The 12,549-nt window shown below is 38.7% G+C and overlaps 1 protein-coding gene across 3 annotated transcripts in view; it reads right to left on the minus strand.

Moving 5' to 3' along the window:
* Positions 1-7,477: 7,477 nt before the first annotated feature.
* Positions 7,478-12,549, minus strand: part of LOC107549525 (disks large-associated protein 2-like) — a 49,664-nt gene continuing 44,592 nt past the window's right edge. For all 3 annotated transcript variants that reach the window (XM_016230643.1, XM_016230644.1, XM_016230645.1), the window contains 2 exons: positions 8,818-9,965; positions 7,478-7,644 (listed from right to left, as the gene is read on the minus strand). In XM_016230643.1, coding sequence (XP_016086129.1) covers positions 7,591-7,644; positions 8,818-9,965 — 1,202 coding nt within the window. In that variant the 3' untranslated portion in view covers positions 7,478-7,590. The remainder of the gene's footprint in view (positions 7,645-8,817; positions 9,966-12,549) is intronic.

Here is a 12,549-nt window from a genome sequence, read left to right on the forward strand (position 1 = left end):
GACTTAAAACGACTTCAGATGAACAGTTACAAGGAAATTAGAAAATGCTGTGAACTTTTGCTAACAGAGACATGACTAAACAAACAACAATATGCCCGACACAGCGTACCAGATCGAGGGGCTGCTCTTCTTCCTTGCCGACCACAATAAACTACTGTCAGGAAAAAACTGCGGAAGAGGACTCACTGTATACATTAGCAAACACTGGTGCACTTATTCTCTGGTAAGCAGCCATTGTTCCAAAGTGGTGAAATATCTGATGCTGAAGTGCCTGCCACATTACTAACCTGAATTTACAGTTGTGTTTATTGTGACTGTGTATGTTCCCCCAAGCACATTGAGGAGCTTCAAAATAAGCACCCGGAGGCGTTTTTTGTGGTAGTGGAGTCTGCTGCATATGAAGGTCTGCTCCTTGAATCGCGTAAATAAGTACGACTGGACTTTCTCTATTCTGTTAATAGCTGATCGCCTCTCTGAGGCAGGGGGCTGCTTGCATCGAGTGAACAAGTGAATGATTGGAATTTTCCTGTGCTCAGTGCACGGCTAGCCACTGCTCTAAGGCAGGGGCTGCTTACATTGTGTGAGTGAGCGAGCGACTGGAATTTCCTGTGCTTTGCACACGGCTAACCATTGCTTTGATGCAGGGGGCTGCTGCTTTCGTGTGAATGAGTAAGCAATTGGGACTTATCTGTGTTCTGTACACGGTTGGCCACTGCTCAGAGGCAAGGGGCTGTTGATATCCTGAGTATTAGTGAGCGATTAGAACTTTTCTGTGCTGTGCACACGACTGGCCACTGTTTAGAGGCTAGGGGCTGCTAGTATCGTGCGAATGAGCAATCAAGCTACTTGAACTTCTCCACTGTCAGTGACAAGGGCTATTTTCCTGCCAATTTCAAGTCCCGGCTTAGGGGTAGGGATGAGGAAAATGTGGGAACTGAGACGGTACAGCTTGTTACCGAAGTCCTTAAGGCCTTTGCTTACTGGAGGGTAGACAAATTCAGCCAGCACTGCATTTGCATGAGGGCCGCCCAGAAAGAAAGGCAGTGAATTTTCATTCTGAAGGAGACATGGGGGTTTAACTGAACAAGGGGGATGCGATTATTGACAAGTAAAAGGCCCATCACCTAAACTTTCTGTCCCAAGCTGCCGTGGCTTCCGTCTCCTCGGCTCAGCGTCAAAGGTGAAGAAGTGAACGGAATGCTTATCCATATAATATGAACATGTTATATTCACCGGAACGCTGCAGGGGATGGCAATCCAGGCACGGTCCACTGAAGAGCATACCTTCAACGATGACCGATAAGAGGCTTCTTGAAGACAACATAGCTGAGTGAAGAATAAAGATTCAGAGATTATGGCGTTCAAAGTATATATAGCAGATGGCCCCACCCAATGGCCAAATGCCATTGGCTATTGCAGATGCAATAGCAGGATTTGATAAGGCTTCAGCATTTCAGAGAAAAGGTCAAGAGAACAGTGTCAAGAGAACGACTCGAAAGGGAACAAAACCTACGCTGCATGTTATGCGGTTTAAGGTTCAAAAAACACATAACTTTCCACATACTGTACATTATTGTTTCTCCTCTATGCTTCTGAAATGCGTCGATTTTTACAAAGTTCATCGATCTGAAAAGCGAGGTGTGCTGTGATTGGCCAGCTATCCAGTGCGTTATGATTGGCCGAATACCTCAAGCATGTGACGGAAATGTTACGCCCCTTACCATACTGTGATGTCGTGTCCCGGCCAGAGTGAAGAGACAAAAACATTAAAACCCATTATAAACGAGGCATTTGTTGCATCAAGTGGGGACATTATACCAGACATAATTATGCAATTACGTAAACATAAAACCATGTCTGCATTTGTGATCAGAGAAATGACAAACAACAAGCGCTACTCTACACTGCTCAAAACTCGCGTTTGAATCGTCAGTGGCAAATTCTTTATATATAAAAAACGTACTTACAGTCTGTGAGTCAGAACAGCCGGCATTGTAGTCTACTCTACCGGGATCAAGAAACAGTCCTCCATAAAATGTGCTGCACACATCTGTATATTTGGGTTGAACTGTTCTGGAACAGTGTTGTAAAAACAACTTAACCACTGATTTCTAGTCATGTCCTCTTTTGGAAGGTCAAACTAAATAGTTTTGCTTTCACAACGAAACACAGCGGCACACACGGCGGGCTAGAGTGAGCGGAGGCGTGTAAGTGTATTGATGATGTAACAGTCACAAAGATCATCCCTATCCAGGCCAACCAGAAGCTGTTGCTAACAGGAGAGGTCTACGGACGCCTGAAGATGCGGAACGCTGCCTTCAGAGCTGGAGATGAGGTGGGCCTGAAGACAGCTAGGGCCAACCTTTCCCGCGGGATCAGAGAGGCAAAAAGACAGTACTCCAGGAGGATAGCCCATAATTTCAGCGACAGCAGAGACAGTCGGAGCCTGTGGCAGGGGATCCAAATCATTACGGACTACAAGCCCCCACCACGCACCTGTGACAGCACCATCTCTCTGCTGAACGAGCTGAACGTCTTCTTCGCTCGCTTTGAGGCACAAAACAGCACCACTGCACAGAAGTGCTGTGCTGTGATCCCTGGACAGCGTGAGGAGATCACTCAGCAGGATCAATGCATTGAAACACGACTGCACACCGTCATACAACTCTAACCTCTTCATTAAGTTTGCGGATGACATGACTGTAGTGGGTCTCATTAGCAACAGAGATGAGACAAACTACAGGAGCGAGGTGAGCCGCCTGGCCGGGTGGTGCAGTGACAACAATCTCTGTTATCTGTATGCACTAAGGGTCTGAGAGTCAATTCTCTGTGTGTATGTGCTGTACATGTGGAAGAATTGACAATAAAGCAGACTTGACTTGACTTGACTTGAACATTTGGGCGGCATTATGCAAATCGTGACGTAGACATGTGGGGGCGTGTTAGAACGAGCCATTTTAGGTAGGTGTGGTTGACTCTTAACTTTTATAAAGAATATCTCTTTGGATTTGAGACTTTAGTCTTTGCAACTTTACTGATCTTCTTTATGCACCAAGAGAAAGGAAAAATTTAAATCGCATCATATGACCCCTTTAATGCTGAGCGGTATTTACCATTAATTTTTCCACAATTTTATAGATTAGGCTAATCCTTATTAAAGATAAAGAAGTTATTCAGTCAAGAGCAGATCTGAGCAGACTGATTTTTCTTTTGTTCTTCAATTAGCATTAATGACACAGACAGCAAGCTGCTGTCACTTTCAGACCAAATGCCTGGATCTGACACACACATCAGATTTTCTCCCAACAGTTTACATTCATTTATTTATTAAATTTTTTATATAAAGGATACTTGCTAAAATGGGCATTTTGACTCAATTTTGTGTATATTTGGCCGTTCAACTATGATGAGATGCAAAAGTGAGCTCAGTTCGGTAATGGCGCGTTGTCTGAGACGTGGCTCTCTCTCTCACTTTGGCTGTGTGTGCACAGAAAACAGCACTTGAGTGCCTAGTTTAGTTCTCTTTCACGAATTCTTGCACTTGAATGGTTTAAAATCGTTTGAATGCTTACATTGGCAAAACTTAAAAACATATGCATTTGATACACTTTCGTGATGAGTCAAAAAATAAAGCATTCCTCTGAAGGGGGAAATTTTCAAAAAGTTGGGGGGACATGTCCTCCAGGGAATTGCGTCACTTCGTATCATACTTTTAATGTATTTTTTAATGTATTTATTTATAATAATATATTTATTATTTATTATATTTTTGTATTATTATTAATATTCATAATATATTTATTATTGAATACTTTCAATTTTATAATATTAGTAAATAAATAAAAAATGTAACACTGAACTACAAAGAAAGGGGATTTATTAAATTAGTCATAATCCACAGGGTTGCCATCCCTTGTGAAAAATAAGTACACTTCAGCATACGTTTATACTTTTATACGTTTATACTTATTACAGAAATAATACTTTAAAAATAATATACTTAAGTACTTAAGTAAGTACAAATTGAATGTAATGTTTTCGGACACTTAATTGCATGTTATTTACAATAAAAAATTTATTATAGTTTACATTTATATTAAAAGCAGTTAGTTGAACATATGAGTGCTCTTCTGACCTATTTAAGTAGGACTTAAATAAATCTTTATATGTAATTTCATATTTACTTCTGCTGTCTTTGTTCAAATATTGTTCAAATGTACTGACAAGCATTCATGGTAAATTAAAAAAACACTTTAATGTACTTTTTTTTAACCCTGTATGTCATGCATTTAAATTTACTTGTAATTACACATTTGTAATGATGAAGTTGCAGTTTAGTAAAATATAGTAATGTGCTTTAGTATGTTAGTCAACAAATAAAAATAAATGTACTTCCTTAAAGCATGACAAAAGTCTTTAAAATAAAACTTAGCAAAAAATATTTTTTGCTAACACTTTGCAGTTTCGAATTATGTAAGTAACTTAAAATGTTATTGTGTGTTTGTAATTTTAATATATTTTATCTATAGGCCTATACAGCAAAACTACAGAGCTTCCAGTGGATTATTTTACGGAGCTGTTAACACGGGAATCTCCAACCGCATGCAATCTTTTGAAAAGTTTGAAATGTATGCTGGTTTCCACAAAAAAATATTGTGCAGCATGACTGCTTTCAACATTGATAATAATCAGAAATGTTTCTTGAGCAGCAAATCAGCATATTAGAATGATTTCTGAAGATCATGTGACACTGAAGCAATCTTTGACGAACACCCAATTCATATAGGCTATATGTTATTAAATTGTACATAGGCTCAGATTATTTTATTTACAAGGTTCATGTGTGTGTTTATCCCGGTTTTCCCCCTGTTGCATCTGAAAATTACTTTCAGAATTTTTTTTTTTTCAAAGCAAACAAAAAGTCGGCCCCCCCAATAAATTGTGCATGCCCCCTCACTTTGTGCGCTCTGGCGCCGACCCTGCCTGCAAGTACAGTTTTGTTTTGTTTTTTTATACAGTATAGATTTATGATTTTAAGGACTCTTTCCTTTGATTAGTGAATTTCGAATTTGTGATTTACAATTAAGATTGACACAATTCTTTCTATGGAACCTGCTTTGATAGTCCATTAGCAGAAACTCCAAGTTCAAAATCATGAATCATAAATCTATTCCTCAGCATTTCTCTGTATATTAACACAAATCAACCTTAAAGCTGGTAAAACACGAACAAACAGGAACATCTCTAATTGAACATTTTTCTCATTAGATTTCTTATCTTCCAGATGAGTGTTAGCAGGTGGTTACAATACATTATTCTACCACAAAGAGGCACTACAGACAACACACTCATATACTGTAAATGAACATTCATTATTCAGTGACAGTGAGGAAGTGCAGATAGAGATATAACTCCACTCAAGAGCAGGATTAGAGGAATCTAAATGAAAAAAAAAAACATCAGATGTTGAAGCAATGACTGCAGCATACTTTTAGACATTTCCACTCTGTGTGAGATTGCATGCTATCATTGCAATTTCAGTCCTTTCATGACATTTCGCTTACTCTATTTGCTGGGAGATAGAAATGCCTCCAGGGGTTATAGTTGATGAGGGAGTTAAGATCTTCAAATACTGCAAAATAAAGTTTCATATGAATGAGCAGCACTTCACAGAGCTGTGCTAACATTGAGGAAGCTAGCTGATTAATCAGGGTGCTGTTTAGCCGAAGACCTTTGAACTCTTTCTTCCCAGATTTCCTTAGTAAATCAGCTTCACCAAAAAAATATTCAATTTTGAAAAAAATTTTTTTTTACAAAGTGGTCAATTGTAGTGAATAACATGGCTGTGCTGCCCCACCAGCAAGCCAAGACGGAAATTAATGCTAATCTGGAATTTTCAGTACAGCTGAGAGGAAGGTCCTGGTAATCTCGAGTTTCAAAAAAGATCTCAATAATGTCTCAATAATGTCCCAAACTGTACTCAGATTTGTCAAGATACCAAAATATGCAAATCAATAAAATTAAGCAGTAGACTTAGTGCTTTCAAAACCAAATTACGCTCAAAAATATTTAGGCCTGAATTTAAGATTTATGCAATTGAATTGCATATAATGTGACAAGTAATGGCTTACTTGTAACTTTAGCATGTAAATTTAATGAACATTTAGCATGTGCTATTGATGTGTTAGCTATTGATTTTAAATGAAATACACAAGATGAATTGGTTCTAGGGCCACAACTCTAATAGTTGGAGCAAACTACAAGAGTAGTTTGTTGGTTGAATTTAATTTCATTAGAAGTTCAAAAATATTGATGCAAACAATTGTGTTGCATTCATTCATTCATTTATATATATTTATTTGAGCTAACATATTTTTAGAGTGCATTTGGATTACACCGTTTTAACATCAACAAATGAATAAACTTAATGTGATTTAAATTTGTCAGTCATACATAAATGAAACGTTTTTGTAATACTAATAAAATGAGTGTGTTTTAAAAACACAATAACCAGGTTTATGTATTTATCATCAATCAATCCAATTGGTTTCGATCACATACATTATAACAGAATGTTGAATAAATTGATTTTTTAAATATGAGTATTTGAATAAAATCAAATATATGCAAATAGTTGATAATAAACTATGCATGATTTTTTTTGTGTGTTTTCATTTATGTAAGACTGACAAATATACAGTAAATCACATTGAATTTATTCGTTTTTGTTCAAATGGTGTAATACTATCAACCAACAATTGCCAAATTTGTCTATTCATATACATCATATGAAGCTAGACAATGGGAAGGGGGAATTTAGAAGAAACATCTGAGACAGCTTGTCAGGACATTTCTTTCTCATCATCTTAATTCAGATTCCCACAAAGCCTAACCTTTACAGGTTTGCACATTAAACTACTACCAACCATGCATTAAACCACTAACCATTAATACAACTACAAACTGCATTTCATTGGCTCTGTACTTGTACTCTGCACAGTGACAATAAAGTTTAATCTAATCTAATCTAATCTAATCTAATGTATGTACAATACACATCTGGCTGGTTAAACACACTGGAACACAGACTTATAATGAAATCAGATTTGAAGTTCACACTTATTCCTGAATGTTAATTAGTGAGTGTATCCAGTTTAATGTCACTTACAACTCAGCCAGGCTGTCATCTCTAATAAGTCTCTAATAAGGTCAACAACAGGACAGGCTTCATTTTTTTCCGATGCAAACATGACAATGCTGTATGTGCTGAAGATTTGTACAAAGTAGTGCTTAGCTTGTCAGTACAAGGAGACTACTGGTACTTATGCCATAATTAACCTTCAAGGAGGAAGATGTCAGGAACTGATTAGTTAAATAACTGTGTAGCAGTCAGCATGGCCTATGTGTGCCCCATGCCATAATTCAGAATGAGAATCAGAGGCAGTATAAAACTTCAATTCAATTCAACAGTGTGACAATTTATTTGATTCAGATCTATTTTGACAGACATGTTGTGTCACCTGAATGGAATCAGTGGTGGACTGATATGGAATTTTGGACTGTTAAAACATGCTGGCGTTCTCTGCTCTGTCAAATTATAAGCTCAGGCACTGTCAATATAAAAGTCCCACTTTTGACGCTTATCTGCAAAACAGAAAAAAACTTGTAAGCCAATGTAATTATTTCCTCTAATTATTTCCTCTGGTATTACTACACAAAATAAAAGTTATGAAATGTTGTATATCATAGCATTTATTTGATGAAATATAATTCAAACATATAGCTATCTATAAAATAAAAGTTTCTCACTACCACATGCTTTAACTGCACAGTCTTACACTACATCACAGATCCTGTTTGTATTGATCCCCCATTCTTAGGCATCAATGATTCCCACAGGCCTTAAACAATAACACTAGATAATCAATTACCTGATTCAATTGCATTATGCCCCACACACATCTGTTTGAGTAAAAGAAAGTGGACCAAACCGACAGTTTTCCCTTAGATACACTCAAAACCAGTACATTTACTATATCAATTAAGGGGCCTGCATAATTTAAACGTTCATGTGTATCTCATCCAAAGGCTACTTTTATTACAAGAACAATCACCTTGGAGTAACCTGGGGTAAAGACCTTTGCTCAAGGGCACCATCATGGCAGCACAATCTCTGTAAGTTCATGAATCACCCCTTATTGGTTTTAAACTAGTGACGAAACAGTCTGTATGTCAGTGGTCAATGGTCTTGCATTGGTCTAACCGTTGGTAACAAACCGCAGTACTCAAAGGGGCTCAAACGCATGTGCCTTTAAACCAAATACATGTTGCAATGAAAATACATAAAATTATGCTTGAGTAGCGTTTAGATACTTGCATTCAGTATGTTTTGGGTTTATGGGTAGCCCTGCCTATAGCAAAATCCCATTGGTCCAAAATGTCTCTGGCAATTGAAATCATGCCCTTGCTGTTGTTTGCACCATGCTCTACTGTTTGAGCCCCAGGAAGGATATCACAAAATGATTTAACATTAAATATTAATAAAATGCACATCTTTCTCAATTATTGAATGTCCAAGGGAATGTTCTGTCAAAATCTACACCAAAATCAAAGTAGATATGTGTTGATACACCAAACACATGCAAAAAAAAATTATACAAATTCCCTTCATGAACAGACTGCAGCATAACAGATAAACCATTAAACCATTTGTTCATCTTTCCCATCATACAACTGCTGGTTTAAAGGTATTTGGGGTTCCATCATATCACCTTTTCAAGGATGGAAGTGGATATGTTTTAAAAAGCCATGACCCACCTGTAGGTAGTGTGAGGACCGGAATGATGGTTTAAGGTCCTGATGCATCATGGGCTTCTCTAGGTTAAGGGAGGACTTTCGATAGGCCTCTTTGGCCTGGCTGACGGTGAGTGTTGACCAGGAACTCCTCTTCATGAACTTTCCCTCCGGTGCCATGGACAGGCCCTCGCAGGCTGAACACTTGACATCATTGTTGCTTTTGGAGGTTTTGAGTGAGTGGTCTCCAAAGTGAGTGTGCATGGATTCTGGGAAACTGTGACCTACGTGCTCATAATGGTGGCGGCTCAAGGCACTGGCCGTGCGGTAGGTGCTATCGCTATCTAGGTTGTCATCCGAGCTCCACCAGCCCCCTGTCCCTGAACGGTGCCTGCGCTCCTTGCTTTTACTGCGCTTGCTGCCATGCTTGGATGAGTGATGATTACCATGGTGATGGTGATGGCTTCCCCCACCTCCACTGTCACCTTTGGTGCCATTCATCTTGGACGATCCCTCCAGTGAGTGGGACTTGGTGAAGAGCTTCTGGACAGAGTGCACCAGGTGTCGGATGCGACCAGGGCTCTCACTGCGCTGCTCCCCACCAGGGGCGGCAGATGTGCGTTGGTACTGGAGTGTGTGGAAGCCGTCGCGATGAAGCGGAAGATGTTTTTCGAACTGGTCCAGCAGGTTTGCGGGGATGCGGTTGCTCTTGCTGCTGCCGTGGTGAGAGATGGATGTTGCAGCAGCGGCAGATGTGGCTGAGGTGGAGATGGCTGCACAGTCTTCCCGGGAAGCTGGGTCATAGTACTGTGAATTGTAGTGCATTCTGGGAAAGGTGCTGCTGGAGATATGGTCGGCAGGGGCAGTGGAAGTTAGCGCCACGGGTGACATGATCATGCAGTCGGAGTGAATGGAGCTGCGGGGGGAAAGACGGTGATGAAAGTCCATGGCGCAGGTCTCCGTGGGGCTGAGCAGGTAGGAGTGGCGCAGATCGGACACATGCATGCCGTGCAGGTCATGGAGATGCTCACACTCCACCAGTCCACACGGGGGCAGTGTGGGAATCTGGTGCGGTGCACGACCACCTGATAAGCCCTTCATGTTCCTGGGTGGAGTGAGGCTACTATCCTCATTGAAATCTCGGGATGGTGACCAGGAGGAATACTGCTGGTCTGAAATAAAGAGAAGGACATTAAAGATGAGCAGGTTTACTAGATTAGTCTTAAGTTTATTTGTCTCGCACAACAATATCTTCACTCTTGTTTCGGAAGATTTCATTTTACACGAGGCTAAACTTTTGTGGTCAAAATAAAAATTCTGTCAACACTTACACTCAAGTCATTCAAAACCTGTATAACTTGCATTTTGATTTTGGGAAGAAAATAACTTTCACTTCGGCGAATGCAGACAATGTGATTTGAACCTTTCATGAACTCTAGTTGCTAGATTAATTCAAGCCTCTGTTACTAATTCAAAACCATCAAGTAACTAGCAATGGTTTAGGAAGATTCTAAAATGATAATAATGTAAGAAGGACATCGTTTTTCAATGAATCGATTGAATGTTTCACTCATAAAGACAGTGGCTAGATTTATATATACATAGTTCCCTACTAGTGGTTCAAAAACAGTATGTGAAAAGAGTAGTATGTCTGAAGTCACGGTATTCATAAAACAATCATCTGGATCAAAAACATCATCTGAATCTGTGAATAAAAGTAAAGTGATCTGTAAAGTAAATCTGGATTACATTCATACTGTACTACACTCATTGGGCCTCGTTCATGAAACACAAACAGAACAAATTGTTGTGTAAATCATTCGGAAAGTCATTCTGACTTAAATTTTTTGATTCATGAAAATGTTCGTATTTTGAAAATGTTAGTTGGCACGAAAGAAATTTACAACTGCTCCCTACCACGTGTAAATGGTGCATAAAACATTCAAACATTCTGTATTCTTTTAGACAAACTGATGACACTGCATTTTTATGCACTATGTATTATATAATGAGTTCATTTGCCCTGTCTTTTTTTCCCCGTTTTTTTACTCTATAACTTTTGGTAAAACGCAGAGCTCGTCACTGTCCCTTTTTACATAGCCGTCCAATCACAGTGGAGGAGGGGCAGGACAAACACTACATTGACCAACCATCATACTTGTACAACACAACTATGGAGAAGGTAACATTGCTGGTTACTGCATTTTTATATTCAGTAATATTCTTCAAAATAAGACACTCGTAACATGTTACTGCCGTGAATATTCCAAATCATAGCAAACAACGCGTCACTCCAGAAAAATGCAGTGCCTCCAAAGCTCTCTCTCAAGCACCACCAGCTGGTCGTTTTCAGAAGAGCACCAGGCATTATGTCAGCTGGCTAAAGACGCGCTGGTGGACACTAGTTAATTTATTCATTTATTGTTAGGCATAGCCTATTAATCTCTTATGCATTTATGCAATATAACTTGCCAAACCTGAGAATTGAGTCCAAAGGATTCCACACCATTCCTAGATACATCATTTGTGTAGCTGTAATTCAAAGGCGGGGAATATACTAATTGTGAATGAGTTTTCGGGAAGGTCCATTTTACGCATGAATTACTCAGAATTTACTCATATATTTACAAATTTTTCATGAATGAGGCCCATTCATAATATATAGAATGGGGAGTCCAAACCTGTTTTTGGAGGGCCACTGTCCTTTAGAGTTTAGCTGCAATCCTAATTAAACACACCTGGATCAGCTAATCAAGGTCTTCAGAATTACTACAGACTGCCAGGCAAGTCTGCTAGAGATGGTTGCAGTAAAACTTTGCATGATGTTGGCTGTCCAGGAGCAGGATTGGACACCCCTGATATGAACATTCTTTTTTACTTTCTCAAAAGAAGTACCGACTCCAATTTCGGACAGAGCCAGTCTCTTGTTTGGTTTCTGAATTACTTTTCAGATATATATATAATATATAATTTTTTTTTTTTTTTTTTTTTTTTTTTTTTACAAATTGGTTAAGTGAAGGGTTCAATGACTCACTCCTGAAGACAGTCACTTGTTTCATTTCTGAATGAATCAGCATTTTTAAAAAGAATCATTTGAATTAATGATTCAATGAGTTAGCCATAAAGACAGTCACCTGTTTTGTTTTTTAACAAAACTGATGAATGAATAGTTCAATGACTCATTTAGTTCCTGACTGGATTAGTGTTCTGAACGAATCACCACCACTGATGCACAGAATGACAGTCTGTCTGGAAAACAGTAGTGATAAAAACAGTGAAATGCATTTCACCTTTTTATATCAGCACTTCTTGGTGCACTGCTCAACCAATCAAAGGATCAGAGCCAACTGTTGTTTAATGTTATTTATTATTCTAAGACCATAACATGTAGTTTAATTATTTTTACATTTACAATGTCCTTACTGTCATCTCCACTTCAAGGTATTCTGACTTTGGCTGGTGAGAATGATCCAGTTAAACACTTGCTGGTAAATGCTTTAAATGTTATCATTTTCTGCATGCAGTATATATATATTGTAAAAAAAAAAAAAAAAAAAAACTGTATAATAACTGTCTTGACTGGCTTTTATGTCACAGTTCAGGATAGTCTCCAGTAAAGGGTCTGGGAATGTGCACCTTCTTTTGTTGCCATCACTCAATCAAAACGAAGACAGATTTTCCTGCAGATCTACAGTGATGAGCCACATGTATTCATAACTATGTGCCCATGAGGAAAGATGCCACATTACTCTCTCT

The sequence above is a fragment of the Sinocyclocheilus grahami genome, unplaced genomic scaffold, assembly GCF_001515645.1.
Source record: "Sinocyclocheilus grahami isolate Dianchi unplaced genomic scaffold, SAMN03320097.WGS_v1.1 scaffold374.1, whole genome shotgun sequence".
NCBI lineage: Eukaryota > Metazoa > Chordata > Actinopteri > Cypriniformes > Cyprinidae > Sinocyclocheilus > Sinocyclocheilus grahami.